This window comes from Manis pentadactyla, chromosome 3 (assembly GCF_030020395.1).
Source record: "Manis pentadactyla isolate mManPen7 chromosome 3, mManPen7.hap1, whole genome shotgun sequence".
Classification (NCBI taxonomy): Eukaryota; Metazoa; Chordata; class Mammalia; order Pholidota; family Manidae; genus Manis; species Manis pentadactyla.
This window is the reverse complement of record NC_080021.1, coordinates 157,608,253-157,629,726: the sequence shown is the minus strand read 5'-3', so window position 1 is coordinate 157,629,726 and position 21,474 is coordinate 157,608,253. Positions and strand designations below refer to the sequence as shown.

General features: G+C 33.5%; 1 protein-coding gene across 8 annotated transcripts in view; it reads left to right on the top strand.

The window, feature by feature from the left end:
* Nucleotides 1–21,474, top strand: part of RFX3 (regulatory factor X3) — a 323,283-nt gene that overhangs the window by 228,379 nt on the left and 73,430 nt on the right. For 7 of the 8 annotated variants that reach the window (XM_036928419.2, XM_036928417.2, XM_057498623.1 and 4 more), the window contains 3 exons: nt 4,761–4,835; nt 13,245–13,426; nt 16,945–17,064. In XM_036928419.2, coding sequence (XP_036784314.1) covers nt 4,761–4,835; nt 13,245–13,426; nt 16,945–17,064 — 377 coding nt within the window. The remainder of the gene's footprint in view (nt 1–4,760; nt 4,836–13,244; nt 13,427–16,944; nt 17,065–21,474) is intronic. The other variant, XM_057498625.1, reaches the window with a different exon arrangement.

Sequence of the window (21,474 nt, the reverse complement as noted above, 5' to 3'; positions counted from 1 at the left end):
TGTTCTAGAAATAATTTCTAACAAGACCAGTTTAATTACAGTGATAGTTGAATGCATCAATCTTGATCTTTTGTCTTTAAAAATATTAAAAAGCCATTTCAGAGTCAAGATAATATACCTTGACCTATAAAGACAATGAATTAGATGATGTAATTGTTCTTTTTCCTTCTGTCTTAACAGCATGTAATGGAATGACTGGTCAATATTTACATTAAGAGTAAGTCATAATTATTCACATATATGACATACTATTTGGGCCATTGCAAAAATATACATAAATGTGTATGCACTTTACAGGGGAGCCTCTTTTTTGCCCCATGTAACTCATACAAAAGACTCAGCACCACTTCATATTTCACTGCATTACAAACTGAGGTTTTTTGTTTTTCATTATCAACTGCCCCTGAACACACCCTGTGCTCCAGCCAGTCTTGATTACTTGCACCTGAAGTATTTGCGAGTGGCACATATTTTACTGAAGGTTTTGCAGAGTAAAGAACTGAAAGTTTAGCATCACTATGTCCAGAGCACAGTCACTCAGGGCCTCTGTGCACCTTGTTTTCTGCAGGCTGTCTGTTCATTCTGCCGGCGAGTGTTCGTCTCGTCTTCCCAAACCTCCCTCTAAATCTCTCAACCCTTTGGCCAAGTGCTTAAGCCTGGTGCAGACCTGAAAAACAAGGGGCCATACGGTGATAAGGATTCTCCTTAGAAGGCAATGGGGAACTATAAATACCAATTATAAATAGAAATGGGGAATTAAAATAAGGGGAAAATGCTTTATTTCTTACTGCATTTTTCTCTTTAAAAGTATTTGCTACCTTAGAAAAAAGTACAATTCTGATCCCTTCTTTGAGCCTGGGAAAAGAGAATACACACATAGTATTTACCAGACATCCAGACACCATTTGACCCCTCTTCTCCCCTCTTTTCCTAAGAAATCAGGTAGGACTTCTCTGAAGTCCTTTTTGGAACACTGATTCTTAACTGAATTTGGCACATCTTAAGGTGATTGGGTGCTTGGAAACTCTCCCCCATTCTTGATTCCAACAAGGCAGCATTAGCATTTTAGTGACTGGAAAAGAGTTTGCAGATTGAGTTTTGGGCCACGTGTTTATCATGCTCCCTTCAGGTCCTCCTTAGAGGGTTTGCTATATCTTTGTAGGAACTCCACTGAGCTTTATTTTTGCCCTTGGACGTGAAATACAACATCTCCTTGGCTGTTCTGAATTTCTGATCCTGATTCCTGACAAACCAGGAAAGATTTCTTTCACTGGTGCAGTCTGCTACAGATATCTATAATTATTGTACTCAAAACAAATGGGGGATTCTTCTGCCTTAAAGAGGCATGATTTTCTTTTCTTAAATCTAAGTTCTGCTTGTTGCGATGTGGTTATATGTTTATCATGTTTGTGACCATGCCATTTTCTGTACCAGAAGCAAAGTAGTTGGTGTAGTCTCTAATTAGCACTCCAGGCTTAGTGTGGAGATCCTTCCGAATGAGGGAAACCCACTTAAGCCATTCCCAGGGATTCTGTCTTTTGAGTCACACCTGTATTTCCTTTAATTCTTTAATTCCTAATTGGTGACACAATCCCAAACAGCACCTGGTGTTATCTTCCTCTCTGCACCCAAATTAAGCTTCATTCCCAGCAAAACTTATGTGGGTCTCTGCAGTCTGTGATGAAGTCTAAGTTTCTCTGAAGAGGCTTCACTATAAACTACTCTTAGCAAGTTGTTCCAACCAGATCTGAGTTTTAAAATTATGCTTTATAGCATCTTGTCATATGGCATACTGCAAGAGGCATTTTCATCTTCCTGGTAATATATGGTCAGAAAGAAACCTGGCATATGAATGCAGGAAGCTCTCCACCTTTCCTGAGATTTGGCTCTTCAGGCTTTGAGTAGGATTCCATTGAGGTAGCATCTGAGGCTTTGAGACCACATGTGATTCCTAAGGCTGGAAGACTTTTCAACTATCTTTTATCGTTTTTCTGCCTCAGAGTTTTGCCACTCTTAACATTTCAGCAGCCTTTCTAAGCATAGTGTACAATCTTTTTTCCATTTTCTGAAAATGTTTCTGCATAGCACTGGACCAGGGGTTCCAATTTTTGGCTGATAACCACCCTCAGAGTAGATTCCCAATCTCATGGGAATGTTTTAGCTGGTGAATCTGGAGGGTTTTAAATCATCCCAAATACATTGATAAAGCTCTTTTATCTTCTAGAAAAGACTGTTTTTTCTAAGAAGTCATGTGCCCATAGTGCTATGGTGGAATGGATATCACTTTCTTACCTGCTCATTCACATAGGGTCTTTCTAAGTTGCATTCACTCCAATAACCTCACTTAATGCTTTGAAAGCCTGTCTTTGCAGGCTGAACATCTCATCTCAAATGGAGCATCCCACCGTTTGATCTCAGAAGAGTTGCTGTAGCTTCTTGCATGATTATGAGGCTATAGCACAGGGTCATCATGAACCAGTGTAAACTCCCAAGCTCTGCATGTCCTAGGACTAGGTAATTGTGGAGAGGGCATGTACATTATCAGTGACTCAGTCGTACAGTGATTATTTAATGGGAGGTATAACTGGGCACTGGACCTTAGTTCACAGAATTGATTTTTCAAAAAATAAGCTAAGGTATATTCATGGTCTAAAGCTTAATTAGTTTAAGGAAGAAATGGAAAATGTCTCTTTACCATGCTGACTTTTTAACTGTAGAAAACAACCATGACTCCTTTAGTCATAAAGAAATTAAACTTGCTGATTAATACACAAACCCAGACATGGATTTCTCCCTAAGTATTACACAGCTATTTTATTTCTGATAATTTTTACCTTTCATCTTAGCCCATGAATCAGAAGGTATAGATCATTTTATTTTTATTTTGCAGACTGAAATCTAACCTCAAATTTTCAACACTTAAACTTTAAAGAAAAGGTAGGCATTTTAGCAAATTTTGAGCAGATTCTTCCTAAAAGCAATTTAAAGTCACTTTCTAAAAGTGATTTAACATCACATGAGAATGTGTCTTTTTAGCTGATTTTTCGTGTATGTTTTCTCTTGGAAAACAAGAGTACTTATTGATGCCCTTTTAAGAGAGTTTAGTACCAAAGTCTTTTATAATTTTACAGTTTAATATTTTGGTAAAATGTTTGTTCACTTGTTACATTTACACTACTTTTTCTATAATATGTCTTTTGTACTTGTCCTTTGTCACTTCCCTCAGTTTATTTTCAAGTATAATGATAAACTACCATAACATTCCATCTGGCAGAGAAAATGTTTTAGAAGCCAATTCATTAAATTTTTTTATCTAGAACAAACTTGAACAGTAGAATAAATTTTGTTTATTCTTATGTATTATTTTATATCTTATGTATTATCTTATTTTATCATCTTATGTATTATTTTAATATCTTAAGAATTTTTTTCTATACTTTATAACATTCTTGTCAGTATTACATTTTATTAACTCTAGGGAACAACCAGTAACTTGGGTAAATAATAAAATTAAAGTTATTAATTCCCAATTCATTTAGAAGAAAATTAGGTTTAATACTGATATAATTGAGACTGAACATTCTGTGTATAAAGTATTGCACCATAAAGAAATTGGAAACTTTGATAGAAAAATAAAGGACTTTGCTATGTATATTGCCATTCACCAGTTTTTTTTCCAATTGGGGGAGGCAGTATGTTGAAATTTTAAGGCATCATTAATTTCCATAACCAACATAAGGTATAAGTTAACTGTGTTTGAAAGCATTAAGTACTTTTTATAACTGCTTTTACTGAATTGTTGATTTGATCAGATGGTAAAAAATAAAAATGATGAAACAGATTTTCTCTTTTACATAATGTAGTTTTTTATTCAACTTCATTTAATATTGTTGTATAACTCAGTAACCAAATACAGGGTGTTCAGGTCTGGATTTTCCAATACGTGCACAGTGCTAGGAGCTGAGAGATTGATATGAGCTATCAAGAGCTCATCGCATTTATTATGGGCACCTGCTTCTTAATTAAGGTGTTAATGATTGCTCATGATATGCTGAGCTTGCATAGAATAAAACTGTTTTTCTCTGGTTGTCCCTTTCCTTTGTTGGCTCTGAATTATTTTCTCTTCTACATTCCATTTCTGCTGTCATTTCTAATAGCTCTGCCTCACCACCACATCCTAAAATTAATGTAGGGGCCGTGACTACATCTTAATGTTTGTTTGTACTTATGACCCTCCACCTCCAAATTTTAATATAGAGTTAAGGAAGGAATGGATAGATTTAGTAGCTTTTGAACACTAATAAAGGGTGGTGTCTTGGTACATTTGCATTAAAATTCCAATGCATGTTAAACATAAAATCTGCAATACAATTTTTCTTTCACAATAGAATAGAACAAATATTAAATACTCTTAGGGTGGGATGCTATTTAGAAAGAGTGGTTACTATCCCACATCTTGAACTATGAAAGTCAAGAATATTTTCTCATAACTAGAAAAATCCACCAGGGTTCCTGTTCCTCAGGTCTCCAATCTTATAATTACAGAATGTTCAAAAAGGTTTATCTTTGTGATTGGGCTTATTAGTGTGCATATTTTCTGGGGGCTGGGGGAAGTTTGGGGAAATACACATTTAGTGAGAGCTATTCATTAGCCACCATTGAAGAAGCAATTGAACTTTAAAGAATCTATCAAAATTCTCTGGTGAGCCTTTTATTACTATCTTGTCTTGAGCCCTTTTTTTAATGACATCTATTATCAGATTGAAATGGCGATTGAGACGCTGCAAAAGTCTGACGGTCTGTCCACTCACAGAAGTTCTCTTCTCAACAGCCATGTAAGTTGCCTCTTCTTCATGTAAACTAATCTCTTGCTTGTTCTGCATGTGTTGCTTGCTTCTAAATGCTTGTTTTATTTATTTACTTAATTTGTTTTGTTTCTTAACCTTCCTTTCTCAGCCCTTTATGATCTCTGTATCACTTAATGGCTATCTTATACAGTGGACTATCTTGAAAATAGATCCCTCCCCACTCCCCACCCCCAATGTAATATACTGCTTTACTAGGTTTTTGTACTGTTTTGGTACTGTGATAACATTTCCAAGTTAATGACAAGCTGCCATTTATTTGTAAAAAGTAATTGATGGGGATTTTTAATATTTAAAATTTTTTTCTTTGATATTTACTGTGAAGCAAATGCTGGTCCTAATGCAAGTTTATGTCTGAGACAGAGAAAAGGTCGTGTCTATTTGCATGACCAGTAATATTCTTTAAGTGGAAAAATAGTATTAATGCCAAACCCAATGGTAAACTATTAAAAAATACTTACTTGCCAGTAAGTCTTTATTAGAACATGAGGAATCAGCTGCCTAGATAAGCTCAGGTCCTAAGACCTCAGGAAGAGTAAAACTGGGCCTAAAGAGGAAGTAAGGCTCTTGATAAGCCGTAAGTTGATAATAAATGAGATAAAACAGGACTACTATTATTTCTTGAAGCTTTTAATTTATCAGAAGCAGCATCACTATAACACTGGTAAGTGTAAGAAGAGTGATAATAGTTCTGTGTAACTGTTAACATTTTCATTGACTGTTCAAATTTTGGGGAACTAATGAAAATGCTGATTAAAATTTATTTTGTTACCATGATTTCTGAATTTATGAGGAAAAGTAGATAGACCTATGACTTAAATCTGTTTTAGATAAATCTTCTGCTTAATTAATATCAGTGACAATAGAGTAAGAATTAGAGGTTTCCATCACAAGTGACAATGTATTCTTAAATTTTGAGGTTAAATTACTGTGGATTTTTAATTCTTCATCATATTTTGTGACTGAAAAGTCTAAATGTGTATAACCCAAATAAAATGAAACATTGTTTTTTTTCAATAAACCTAAAGCTTTTAGCTCAAAGAAACATTTTCACTATGCTTTTTAAGTATTTGATTTTTCAAATACTTTAAATTTAATATTCCAACATAATAATACTTCTTTATGTTCTTACACATTTGTTTTTCGTTGAAGTATTTTGTCTTGTTTCTTTTTTTCAAGAGGAAATATCATAGCAAATAAAAACAGATTAGCCAACTTGGAGAATGCCTGCAAGTTTGATGAAAATTATAGGTTATTAATGTTAAAAGAATACCTATTTTGGCCTTTCTTTTTGAAACAGTTTAAGGAATATGACTTTTTCCCCACTCTGAAATTGGTATGGACCATGTCACTCTTTTATGTTTCATAAGCGTATCCCTGCTGTGTTAGCATGAGTCTGTAGTTGTATGTAAAGACTGATTTACTGTGTACTATTCAGGTGTGTAGTTTTGGGGAGGTGGGTGATGACTAACTAATATTTGTGTTTTGAAAATGGCAAGTGAAAATGGTCACTTTTGTAAAAAACGTGCAGGGATATAAGAAAAAAAAAAACAACCTGAAGTTTCCAGTGACCTTTTTTGAACTGTCAGACTCCTAAGGAAGCTCTGCTTTCATATTCCTCACCTTTCATCTTCATTGGAGATACATAGTTTAGTAAAATATGTGATATATTTCATTTTAACTTGAAGTACACATCTCAGTTTTTTCCTGAATAGTAATATAGGTATAAGAACAGATTTCTTGGATATTTCTATGTTTGTTGACTTGTTTGAAAGTTTTCAAGTATGTTGGGAGTTTTTGAAGTTATCATTTTCTTGTGGAATTCATCAAGTACTATTTGATGTTAATGAATATGTTATTTAAGTTGCATAAGCAACAGATAAATGTTTGTAACTCTGTGGCTTCATATTTTTATTACATAGCATGGCAGCTCTTCTATATTGTTTACAACTGCCAGAGGCATTTCGGTAGAAAGAGTGGGTGTAAATATTGCTAATGTGGTGATAATCTTTCTCTAGGTGTCCTGATTCATTTTTATTACACCTCTGAGGTACAGTTAAATTCATTTAAAAACACATTTATAGTCAAGTTTTTAAACATACAAATGATTCTACAGATGGTATGTAAACAGTGAAGAAAGGATCGGTGTTTCTGCTGACCAATGAACACAAAAGAAGATCCTGTTGTCTTTCTGTCCTTGGAAAGAGTTAGTGATGCTCCTAAATACTGTTCAATTTATCCAAACAACTAGAATAAGCTACTGTATGCATTCTAGTTTATAACCACCTGCCTAAGGGTAGTTTGAATTCTTTTAGTCTAATTGGTGATTTTCAGTTGTGTAGAAAGGTTTTAGTGGGGAGGTTTTTAAAAAATATATTGTTAATATTTTAAATGTCAATAAACTATAAGTTACCTTTATTCCTCACTGTAGAAGACATAACATAGAGTTATTTCAGTTTTCTGGGATTCTCTGAAGTGGACATGGATTCAGCTTTATGATCATAGTTGCCTGACTTACCAGTTTCTACAAAGGATCAATTTCATTAGGCAAAAACTTAGGAGAAATTATCAATAATTTGTGTCCCATACTTACTAGTTATTAAAGAGAAATATTAATCATGATCTTTGAACAGGAAGCCCATTGTCATTCTACTTTGGAATATAGAATAGAATGGATTTCCTATTTTCTCTTTATATATTTGATTATTCTGGTGATTGAGAAAATTCATATTAGGGTCAAATCAAATAAATAATCCTGTCTCAATAGAATCCATCCTGATTTCTTTGTTTTGGCACCTTTCTGCACATTAGAAGATAGAGTAGGTGTTATATTTCATGTCCCTTTTCAGCATATTCTCGAAAGTATTTGGTATTGCTGATGTGTTCTTATCTTTGTCATGCTGTTATCATCCAGGTTGAAATGCATGTATAACTTGTTTGTTTCATACCCTGTGTACTGCACCAACTATAACTGAGTACAGTTACACTGAATGCCATTCTGTTAACAGTATTAACATAATGGCAGTTATTTCAGTAGTAGCATTGTATGGGCAGACAGTAAATATTTATTGACAAGTTAAAAGTTCCAAGAGAGTAAGTATTTTATGTTATGTCCATGCATGGGTCCCTGCTGCCTAGAATAATTCCTGGTATATGGCAGATGTTCACTAAATATTTGCTAAATGAGTGAACATAAGAAACAAATAATAGGAACAGACTTTATCTTACCTTCAGTATCCCAAATACCTTTGCCAATCATGTATGTTTGTGTGTGGTGTCCTACATGCATTGTTTTGTTACCACAGGTGTTTTGGTCAACGCTGTTGGCAGAGAGTGGTCTTCTCCCATTTGAGGGAAAGAATATATGGTCCCTCTGTTATCTCCCCATGTGCAACCTTCAGTTTTTTTTCTCCAAACAATCTAATCCTTTAAAAACTTACAGCCAAGAGTGATATTACTCATCAACTTGATTTTAGAATAGTACTTTTGATTTAACTTTACAGAATTGAATCTGTCAGTATAATAATTTTTATTTCTGAAAGTTTTATTTGCAAAGATGCTATGGGTAAATGATGTGTAGTCTGCTCAAATCAAATTAGAATATGTTAATTCTCTTCATTGCAGACTTAAGTTCATTTTATACTCCTTCTCAGTTATAATTAATATAAATTGGCGTATAGTGGTTATATTGTATCCAAACTGGGATATTTCAGATTGTAAATATGAATGCAGAAATGTTCTTAAATTTTCCCAATTTTCACAGTATGTTTGTCAGCTTGTGCATTTTTTAAACAAATTCCATTTAAAGCATATAAAAAGCCCTAAGTTTTTTAAAACACTTTTAACAATCTAACAAATAATTATTTCATGATTTTTGCTGGCTTTAGCTACTAAAATATATTCAGCTCAGAGCAAAACTTTATTTTACACACATTCTCCCTTGACTTTGCTGTATTGTAAATATAAGTTATGACAGAAATAAGATCTGTCAAAATGCATATCATCAGTGAACTGAACGTAAAATGAAACCTAATGGATAATAATCCATCTGGGAAAAAATGCCAACTGTTACATTTAGATGTTAATTGGGGAATGCAGTATGCATTTTTTTTTATTTGTCAATCAGTATTTCCCTTTGGGAAAAATAGGAACTGTTCATCTTCCTTAATGTGCCCTGATTAATATAGATTAAATGCAAAGGTTGAATGATGCAATTATCTTGGTTTCCACCCTTATATGAATTTATGTTAGTTCATTAGTAGAATAATCAGGTTTTAAGAATAAAGGTTAAAAGTTCCTATGGTATTTTATAGGCTTGTAAAATCATAAGTGTAAACAAATATTTTATAAGACATTTTACAAAAGAATAAAAGAAACAGTAATTGTTCAGTTCTAAATTACTAAATATTAAGAATATTGAATTCTACTTTCCAAATACATTTATTAAAGAAAAAAACCAAAGAAACAATGTGTCTTATAACAGACATGAACTTCCCTTGGGCAGCACATAGAGTGCATGCCTTCAGGTTACACTTAACTGCCAAATTTTTCTTACAATAAAATTAATCCTTTTTGTACTGTGTTTTAGACTGAAATGTCTGAGTAACAATTTCATCACTGTGTCAAAACTTAAAGGTTAATATTGGCATGTAGAATGCAGATTATAATCCCCAGTTAAATCTCAAAATCTTATCTGGTAGCTCCTAAACCAATTTGCACGTGCACAGTAAGTTTCTAGGAGGTGTACCTAGCTAGGTGCTACAGTTGTTGGCAGCTTCCTGGCTGGAAGGCCCATGACCGCAGTAGAGCTGCCTCCGCCCTTCAGGGCACTTACCTCCACTTGACCTACTTCTGCTATTCCAAAGTCATCTCCAGGCTTTTGGCAAGGAATAATAGTTCCTCCTCTTGCAAACAAGGGGCAAGAGAACAAAATTAGCTTGGGTACTGTCAAAGTTAAAGTCGCCAGAATAACCACTCATTTTATGTGTGTGTGTGTGTGTGTGGGTGTGTGTGTACTGCATTATATATGTTTATATACAAATATACATATATACACACATATATTGCAAGTAAACTCAGATTTTTAAAACCTGGTGTAGAAATGAAGGGGAATCTTTAAAAATGTAGAACTATACAGTAAGAAACATTTCAAAACAGTCAGTACAGGTTGACTTGCTCAGCCTTTTTCAGAGGGTCACATAGCCGATCCAATAAAAGCTTCATTTTCTCTTAATTATTCATTTGGGCTATTAAGTAATATTGTTTAGGCTTCTGAATATTTTAAGCTAATTTGCAGCAATTATCTCACTACTGCTGTGAGAAGTTTTCTTTGATTAAGAATGTTCTTTTACAAATGTAAATATACCTTGTACCTATATAAATTATGCTAACATATTTGCATATGCAAACATACTTTTTGCACATGTAAACATGCAAACTCTTACATAGGTAAACATGCCTTTGGATGTAAAATATTTTACATTAAATTTTAATATTTGCTAGTTTTCACTATTATAAAAGACATTTATGATAGTACCCTTCAAATATTTTATTATTGGATTTGCTTTTTCAGATTCTTCTATAAAATTTTTTATCTATAGTTTCTTGATCATGAGAAATCAGTAAACTTTCATTTTTAGATATTTGTTTTTACTTTTACGTAATTAAATATTGCAAGAAAACTAGTAAACAGTTAAGGCAGTTCACAGAAATTTTCTGTTTGTATCTGGTTAAACAAATTATTTTAATTTGCATTGTATTTCATTAAATATTTTACATCAGATCTATTTTTATTATACTTCTGGTTATAAAGTTCATGTTATGAAAGTTATTTTTATTTATGAAGAATGTCATTTAACATTTCCTAAACACATATATGTTCTGTTCATTAGCAAAAGAAGAAATACTTGATTTTTTGTTGATTTTTTGTTGTTGTTGTTGAAAAGTCATACTGTTTTGTTTTGGCTTTGACAGTATGCATTATGATACAAGAATACATAGATATACATACAGACATATCTTTGGCCTTCTTAACTTATGCATATTGTGTGTTCCAGGGTTGTGAACATGAGCACTACATCAGTTCAATTGCAAACTATTATTGTTTCTCAAAAAATATTTAGAGTTTTCATGTTTGCCTTTCTCGGATTTTTTTTTTCTCTAGATGCTTCCTTTATATTCTTTGATCTCAAGGAATCGAATTCTTCAGAGAATGTTCCTTTCTATAGTCTACATCTCTGTGTTACATATTTTTGTGTTTATATGTTTAAAATACCCAATGGAAGGCTCTATCTAGTACATGTACACCAGACAAGAGCTAGCACTTCTGTGCAGTATAGTTCACTACAGATACTCTATTACCATTGAAGTGAGGACACAATGTTTTCAGATCCCAGTCATCTTACTGAGGCATGCAGATGAAATATGTCAGGCAGGCTTGTATTGCCATGTGCTGTCTCTGTCAGTTGCATATGTAATCAACAGTCTTAAAAAAAAAAAGAAAGGAGCAATCTTAAACTACTGTTGTAGGCAAAATACTAGTTTGGACCTTAATAACTGGATTTGCCTGTTTACCTCCTCTCTTTTACCCTAAATGAATATGTGTACTTATTCTATGTGTCATTTAGAATACTCTGAAATCATGTGTGAATGCCTCTAGAAAACTTGTTTACTGACAGCAAGGTTACAGATGACTTATATCATAAGAATTCTTCCTGACCTGTAGCTTTTTTTTGTCATTATAAAAATGAATGTTTATTTTGTTTAATATTTAAAAAATTTTATAGGGAAGTGTTGTGTATGTTACAGAATAATAGACAGGTATGTTTAAATGTACATAATAATATGCCTATGTGTTCAGAGAGAATTTCAAGTCTTCCTGACCAGAATATGAATTTTATTTTTACAAGTACTCTGCTCTGTCTTGTAGGCTTGGTGGCCACATTTTCTAAGCCAACAAAAGTTATGGCCTTAATGACTTGAGTTTAATTACACTAGCATCATGTAGGAATTCATGATTAGAGGCAGTACTTCTAAAAATAACTTAGTGAATTTTCTTTTTAAGAGTATGAAAGTTCAGGTTCTGAGTTTGATAACAAATCTTAAAAGTAAAATGGATAAATGCTTTGTTTGCGTGTCCATACTATATTTTGGGGATATAATTGTAAATTCCTAGAGGACAGGGGTGAGATTACATTCCATTTTGCATCACTAGGTGCCTAGCATGTTGCCTGACTCACAGCTGATACTCAATAAAGGAATTCTTTGGCTTCCATAACTTATATTTAACTTGAATTACATGTAAAATATCAACTCTTATTCATGCCTCATATATATGGCATGGAAATTTTGTTGAGACAAGTATTTGCTGATTTTTGGAAATAACTGGTATGCAAGTAATTGGGAAACATGTTGGAAACAAGATTAAGCACTGAAACAATATGTGAACTTAAGCAAGTCACTTAAATCTATTTCATTTCTGCTTTTTAAAATAAATAAGTTAACAAATTAATAATTTAATTTTGTTAATGTTGAAACTCAATATATACCTAGGTTAGAATTACTAAAGATTTTTTGCACATTCTATACTTTAAAAATGAATTTAAAAAAATATACACAGGACAGCATAAATCTTTAAAATGTAAACTATAGATTGAGAAAAATAATGCTTTACCAACTGCAGTTATAGTGTGCCTTCCAAAATTATGAAAAAACAGAGCTTGAGGTAGAAAAACTCAAATGACTTAATAAATGATTCCTTTTCATTGCACATATTTTTTTTTCAAACCAATGTCTAGTGAGTTTCTCCCCTGAGGAAGAAATGACTGAAATTTTTCCTTTCTGTTTGCAGAATTTGTCCCAGTAGATAGTGTTATTGTAAAGTAAATATTGTAAATTAATTAGAATTCTTAAAAAATGAAGGGAACCCTAATATAAAAACTCATACAAGGCAGCCTGCTGTTCATGTGTTGTAACAAACCGACACTAAATGTATGTTATATGCCAGCGCCAGGCTTGGTGACATGTTGTATTCTGTAGCAATGATAAATTGTATTTCTGACCAGTTAATGTGATTATTTACATTCCCTGAAGAGGTATGTGTCTCCAAAATAGTGAGAATACAGGGAAAATTAGTAAGGCTCTTTATGTGTTTGACTGAAAGAATGGACTTGGTTTGGGGTCATAAGTGATGTTCAGCTATTATGTTTCTAAGAGTTTTCAAAGTCACATTACACTGGCCTCTGAATTACAGCAGTTTGCCCTATTACTAGCCTTATGAAACTCTTCCAAGAATTTCTGTATATTGTATCTGAGGTGTCTCACAGACATTTTGGTAAATTATGTGGTTTCTCTGTGTTTACTCTGTCTTATTTATACTAGCTCCAGTGGCTGTTGGACAATTATGAGACAGCAGAAGGAGTGAGCCTTCCCAGAAGCACTCTATACAACCACTACCTACGACACTGTCAGGAACATAAACTGGACCCAGTCAATGCTGCTTCTTTTGGAAAACTAATAAGGTCAATTTTTATGGGGCTACGAACCAGGAGATTGGGAACTAGGTTAGTACTAAAACATAAGATCATAAACTAATCTCTCTTTTTTCAAACTAGAGCAGTTTAGTATATTGTTTGAGCAAAAGTACCTGATTACAGATCACACATAAAGAAAAAGTGAAGAATGAGCTCTGTTTATAAAGTCCCTCAGAAAACGTCATTTTCAGTGAATACTGTCAAATCAGAAGGATAGGTTGTTCTAAACATCAGCTGAGCAAAGCTTAGAGAAGAGCCAATTTTCAAGTCACATAGAAACAAGCAGCCCAAACTGTTAAAGTACGATTTACATGTGATGCTTTAAAAATTAATATATATCACTATGTTCTCTTTTTGAACATAGCCATGCTAAGATGATGAATAAAGTGACATAGTAAATGAAACATTATGTGTCTTTTGACTCTTGCAAAATAACCTAGAAATGCCTTTATAAATAACTCTTCCATTTGAACAGAGTAAGAAGTTTAAAAAGTTGAGTTTATTTATTTCATTTCTGGAGATCAAATAAAAATCATTTGGTGAACTCGTTGAATTTGGGTGTTTGAAGCCCTCAGTAATGACGTGGTACTAGTTAACCTCTTTCAGCCTTTAAACTCTTGCTTGTGAGACTATACACACATGGAAATGAAAATACAGTGTAGTTCTGTTGCATGGATAATGTGAAGATGTCTGTTAGTTTCTCTGTTTCCTTCCTTTGAAAAGAGATATGAGTGTTTTTACTAATCAGAATAGGATGAAAATAATACTTAAAATTGTGGAGCTTCATTTTACCTTTATTTCATGTTGACAAGTTATTGTAACAAATATTTTAAGTAGCTGGGCAGAAGGTTATGTGTGTTTTTGACTTCATAGATCTTACAGAAATCCATATTAAAAATAAAAAAGTGAAGGTGCTACACTGGATAACATTAAATGATATGTATTTAATTAGTTATAAATCATAACTTCATAGAGTTCTAGTCAGGAATTTTCAATATTCTTAATAAAATAAACAGACTTAGTCATTGACTTCATTATAAATTTACTGAAAAAAGGTTATGTCAGTTTTATGAGATTGTACAAAGTCTGTATATATTCAAAGTCTGAGTTATTCTTTTGTTGCATTTCAAGTGATTGTACAGCTTTTATATTGCTAGAGGTTCAGTTCTCTCATAAATATATTTTCTTCTACCTATACTTCAAAAGATAGTATATTTTAAACTGGAGAATATGATTATCTATTCAGACTAAAGGAAATAACTTTTTTCAGTCCCTTGAAAAAGCTTTTCGTTTCTCTAGTATTTTATCTCCAGCACCATGAAAATGATTATTTAAGGACCTAACCTACTATCTCCTAGCTGATGGCTCATTGCATACCATGCCAATATTTTGAGACTCTGGGCTTTATTCAACATTCTAATAGCTGTATTGTTGTGCTTCTTTTGTGGCTGAAAGGAATTTCAATGGGTCCTATTTTGAGACTCTATTCAAACCTTGAAACACATCTTTAAAATAGAAAGGAACAAAATTGGGGTTGTTTGGGTTTGTAAATTAGTAGAATCCATACTCTAAGTACATACTACAGTATTGTAGCTTTTACTTTCTGATGTCTCTTCCCCCCACCATATAACAATTATGTCTCCTGTTCTTTTAAAATTGTATGTGGTGTTTGTAATTAGAGATGGAAAGCAAAGCCTAGAAAAATAAGGAGAAGAGAAATCTATTAAGGAAAGTTTAAGCAAATGCTGTATTATGACGATAGCAGAAGTCTAATGTAGAAACACTGACAGTGGTGGGCTGAAGTACCAGAGATTCCTTCTACCATGGAAACTGTTGTACCCTTCACTCCCTACTCTTAACCCAAGGTACAGAAAGAAAGTCATGATAAACCACAAGGCAAACTAACTCAGATACTTTTTTTTTTTTAAAGCAAATTGTATACAGAACTGTTTATTCAACCATCAATAAAATTATCTGGTGAATTCATTCAAACCAGAAACAGACTTTTTCTTAAGTTTTTAGAGCTAAGTAAAAAATAAAGTCATCATTTTTGTGAACAAAAGGCAAATCAAAAGGTACCTTTTTAGATCCCATCTCAAAGTAAGATGGAACATGCTGGTCTCCGTGAACTATTCCAGTAGAATAGAAAGAACCAGTCCCCACCAACCCAACCAAAATGCTGATTTGTAGGAAGCTAGACACTTGATCTGTTTTGGGGTCTTACAAGGGAGCCAGCATTGTACCACGCAGCTTTGTCATTGGCTACATCCCCTCATTAATGTCTGCTGCTTCCCATCCCTATCTCTATGCCCCACTCTTCTCTGGTTTGTACAGGAGAACACTACTACTTGAGTTTGTGGTATTTTTTTGTTTTGTTTTTTGCTCTATTCTGTAATGGATTTTGGAGACAATGTAATCTATGCAAGTGAAAGGCATTAAGTGTTCATCTGGTTTATTTTGCTGAAACTGTGTATGTATTGAGATACCCTACTTTTTTTAAACTAGCAATATTATTTATATAGTAAGTTTAAATGTCTTTTCAAATATATAGGGTTCATCTGATATATGTCCTTTAATCTTAGAAGTAAAATTCTGTTCTATTTTTTATAAAGAATATTTAATACTCCTTTTGCATTTCTTTTTGTAAATGAAAGAAAAAAATTGGTAAGAGTACTTGATGTCTTGCTATATGTAAACTCATGAAAAGCTAGTTTTCTTTGCAAAAATTTACATATTTAAATTGTTATTTTTGCAAGAATTCTCAAATTTCATTCAGAGCAAAATTTTGTCATTTCTAATAACAAACACAGTCTTTCTCATGAACATAGGGAAATTATTTATCCAGGTGGAAATTTGCCATTTTCACAGAGTAATTTCCCCATGTCTGTTGTGATATAAACAGCCTGCAAATCTCATATGAATCCATAAAAGCATAGAGTAATATAATATTTCAAAATCAGTAGATTAAATGCCTGCTTATTTTAATGTTTCACAATATTAAATAATAGACCTTAGCACATCTTCTATCAATGAAGTTATCTTCATCATCCCTGCAGTAACATAACTAGAAAAATGTAGAACTTATCCAAGAGTGCAGAATTAAGACTTTTTTTCTGTTTGTTCTGTGTAGGCATTTCATAATAAATTCCTATTTAGTATGTAACCCCTTATCCTGTTAAGGAATTTTTATTGGCCAGGAGTTTTTTCCCACCATTACTCAAATGAATTTAAAAATAAAACCTCGAAAATAAAATGTAACTTACTGGAACAAATGGACTCTCTGACTAATATTTACATGAAAGTTTATAAGGAAAGATTTTTTTTCTTAGGGCTTTGAGCTAATTGATTCAGGATCTTATTTTGATTCTTCAAATTTAGCCACCATAAATATGTGCAGGTATTAAGAACAGGTAAATCACAAATAAGTAACGTTAACATGCTACTTTTACCTAATTTTTCCAAAAGTGAAGTTAAGTGGACATCCGATATGGTTAACATTGGTTTGACTGACTTTTTGTGTCTCTAATGTTTGTTGTTTTTTTATGAAGAGGAAACTCCAAGTACCATTACTATGGGATTCGTGTCAAGCCAGATTCCCCTCTTAATCGTCTACAAGAAGACATGCAGTATATGGCTATGCGACAGCAACCCATGCAACAGAAACAAAGGTAGCCACTGCGATTATCACTGAATGTCAAAGCTCTGCATTTCTTTAGATGTTCGATCTCCTTTTTTATACCTGAGTGTCCAGAAATGTCACTCTTGTTGGCATGCTTTCACTATAGACAGTTCTTAAATATGACTTAGAATTTCATTCTTTTCTAGATTTTAAAAAATGACTTATCTGTCAGCCTGTCTGTTTTGCCCCTTTTAAGTTAAATGTGACATCCCAATCTATTCAGACAAGGAAACTAAACACAAAACATAGTAAGGAGCATATCCAAACAAATACCAGTACTTGACACATTTTCTTTGAATCCAGTTTCCATAGATATAGAACTGTAGATATCAGAGCTGTAAAAGATCTCAAGCATTCATGAATGAATGGATGGATGGATGGATGCATGGATGGATGGACGAATAGAATTATAGATCTTAGAATTGAGAATACCTGTCTAGTCTAGCTCAACAACCTTATGACAATCAAAGCATTAATAGCCCTCTTTTTCATCTAAGTCCTAGAGAGAGTAAATGATGTGCACAAGCCCATAATGCTGTTACATAGCTAAGGGCCTTCTAGTCTCATGTGATTTACATCACAGTTTGGAGTAAATAAAAATAAGAAAATTTTCCTCCCTCTTTACCAGTGTAGTTCAGCCATGACAATAGTTATAATTTTTCTTTCCAATTGAGCATGTGAAATTGGGTAGCAGGAAGGAGGATGACACTTAGGTAGTCAGATTATCTGTATCAATAAGCCTAATCTATTGTTCTGGGATGATTTAGTCACCTTGGCCAGATCTCCCACATATCTGTACTAGCTTAGTCAGAAGCATTAGCTCTAAGTCACTGCTAAAGAAAGAATATATCATGCAGTAGTCCTTTATCTCTTTAGTCAACAAGCATTGATTGAGTTTCTCCTATGTGTTAGGCCCTATTAAAATACTAGAACTATTAGAGTACAGAGAATTTTCAACAAACCCTGGTGAGGGAGGAATAGGAAGTTTCATAGAGAAAGTGCTATTTGAGTAGGGTCTTAGAGGGATTAGAACAAGAGAGGACATTAAGGTAGAGAGAACAATATAAACAAAAGCAGCACTGACGGGCAAAGTGCATGATTTCTTTGGTAAATGCTCTGTGGTTTGTTGAGATTGTATTGCAGGAGGAGGTTGGCAAGTTTAGTAGGACATGAGATTTAAAAAGTAGTTTGGATCCTAGATTAAGGCATTTGATTGTATATGAAACTAATGAGTTAGTTTTTGTGCAGAATATAACTTTGAAACTGTGTAAGGCCTTGAAGTAAAACAATAAAACTTTCATATTTTTTTCTAGAGAGATGAGTTTGATTTGGGGGGAGACATTTAATGGGAAGAGACTGAGAGTAAACCTACTTGTTCAAGTAGTCATAACAGAGTCATAATTTCTAGTACAAGTGTTCCAGACTGAAGAATTAGTTCAAGATTGTCTATTATATAATGGTATCTCAAGGGTTTAAAATTTTTAATTCACAAGTTCTCAACCTTATTTTTTGAATTGTTGATCCTTATTTTATGAGGTGTAGTCAGTGAAATATTAAGAAAGGCTCTGAAAAAAATAATAAATCATAGAACAGTCCCTTATATGGCTGGAGATAGATTTGTATGAGTTTGTAATAGACATTTTGTTGTCTTGGGCTATGATTATTTTTTCCACCTGTTGGCTGCAGTTGCAGCTTTTACTTTCTGGCGTGGTCACTGAACTCATGTGCGACCGCACTACACAGTGGAGGTGATGGTGAGATCAAGACCAAAAGAAAAGTCTGACTCAAAAATAACACACTCAAACTTAAATATGAACAAAACCTTGGTAAACTGCACCTAAGACATCTGAAGCCTACTTCTTCCTGTGATTTAACTGCAAAGAATCTTAGCAAGTTTTCATGGAATTAAAGCCTTCAAGTGACAGTCTTTATAAAAAGCCTGGGTTAGGTAAGCAGGACCTAGAGCTCACAAAGGTCTCCTTATAAAACAGATTCTAGAGCTATAAAGGTTAATGAGCCAAGAAGACCTACAATCTCAGTATGGTAGTAATTGCCTTTAGAATTAGATGTAATATGGTTGTATTTACTAAGTGCTATAAAATTCTTAGTAATGTTAATAAATTGTACAGACTTCTTTTTCTCATAGTGTTTGCTTTCTTAAGAAGTAAGGATGTTAAAAACCAAGGAAGGTACTGAACTCTCCTTGCATTTTTAAAAAATGATACAAGTTTTGAATTACGGACAGCTGCTCTTGGAATGGTGTCTTGCTAACTGATTGCAGTGTTAGTGTTATGAACTTCACGGACCCCTCACTGGGATAAGCAAGACAGAAAGAGGTTTCTGTTGTTTCTTTGAAGGATTCCATCAACTGGCCACATTGATAGGCCATAAGTGAAGCCAATTACCCCTGTACAGAAACACTTGGACACGAGAGTAAGAGTATTTGTTGAAAACAATGGAAAAACTTATGCTATCATTTGTTTTATGGCTTATAAAATGATTACAACTCTCAAATTATTCTATATGCTTAATTTCACATAAGAGATTGCCATTCTCTTGTTAAAGTACAAGTGACATGTGAAACATTTAAAATATAGCAGCTACTAGTACTTAATATTTTAGAATATTCAAATTGTTTAAATACCTCTGTTAATTGTATGCATCTATATGTGCATGTAGTGTAAATTTTCATGTTTCATGTGTTTTTATAGTAAGAATATGAAGTGATTATTTTATCAAACAGTAAGGTTTGGAGGCTTAATTTGTACATTTTTCTGCTAAGTTTGGAATCATAATGGTTGTGCTGGTCATAAAGATTATGGTTTTGATAGCGTGATAATTTTTAGAGCCCCTGTATATACAGTATCTCATTTGAAGTTCTGATAGGGTGGTAGAGGAAATTTCCACTTACCTACAAATTCAGATTCCCAGCAACACCACCTTATGGAATATAGCCATGAGCTTAGAAATAAATGGAAATAGCTTCTGATTGAAAATCAGATGCCACAGAGCCCATAGCTTATTATCTTAATTGAAAAGATGAAGCCATCCTCAAACCATTTACCTAAAATAAAGGAGCAGATTAAAGCCCACTTGATTCACAGGCAATCATGAGATATAACAGCTGGCAAGAGGAAGTGTCAGTAGACAAGGGTCTTCTATTTACTTTTGGGTTACTCAGCACAGCAGTCTGTGTACATTCAGTGGAGGGGCAAATAGACCTAGGCACTCCAGTAGGCCCTTTGAGTATCACTCTACTGACTACAATCTAGTGTAACACAGTGTAGTAACCGTTTGGCATATTTATGATATTTTAAGTAATCAAGAAGAGGTCAAGTGCCCTGGTTAAGGAAGCAGGAGAATGTGTGATAGTTGTTTTTTTAATATTTTCTGTTGAAAATGTTTCATATGAAAATAACTTCTGCACTTAAATGAGGTAATCTTCAGTTTCAGGGAAATTCATTCATGGACTAATTTGCTTACCCTCATTTAGATAATAACTCAATCAGGTTATTAATGATCAAAAGGGGGGATGAGTAGTTTTCAGCTCTATAAATTAAGTTAAAATGTTTGCCACAGTTTATTTTTAGTATTTAAGAGAAGCACATAGAGATACCACATATCTTAGTTATTCTTTCAAATTCTATTAGCAAAAGTGGTGGAATAGAACCAAGTGCTTTTGAGAGTGTGTTTGGCTGTGTTTGATCCCAGTAGCCATTCTCAAAATATTAAACTGCAATTATCACTTTTTCAAAAAAAACATAACAACAAACAGTCACATACAGAATATGTCCATCACATCTCAAAGAGATATCACAGGATCATAAAATGTTAGATCTGGAAGAAAGAGATCACCTAGTCTAACTCACCCCCTTGGTGAGAAAACCAAAGACCAAATAGGGTAGGTGACTTATCTACCATCATATAGAAACAAGGACAAGAACCCTCTTATCTTTTTTCTTACATGAATTCCACCATTGAAGAGGTAAGACAACACAAACAGAAATATATGTATGTAATAACATTTTTCCATATGAAATAAAGGGAAAAATTATGCTTCAGTGAGTTTGTCCCAAATAAGTGAGGAAATTTACCATTTCCTGCCCCTTTGCATGGTCTCTTCACAGGAAGTAGAATCTGAAAGAGGGAACCTTGTGGCACTAAGGGGAGGAAAGTAGAGGCCAGCTGGAGAGATGGTACCTCCAGGCTACTTTTGCTTTAGCTGTAGAAAGATACGAGACCTTGTATGTTTCTAAGGACAAGGAAGGACAAGAGCACTTGTCGTCAGAAGACCTTTATTAATGTAGATTTCCTAAACTAATGGAAAGAACCCTACATTTAAAATTGGGAAATAGGGATTTGCATACAGGCTCCTTTGGCACTTCTGCATCATGTGTGA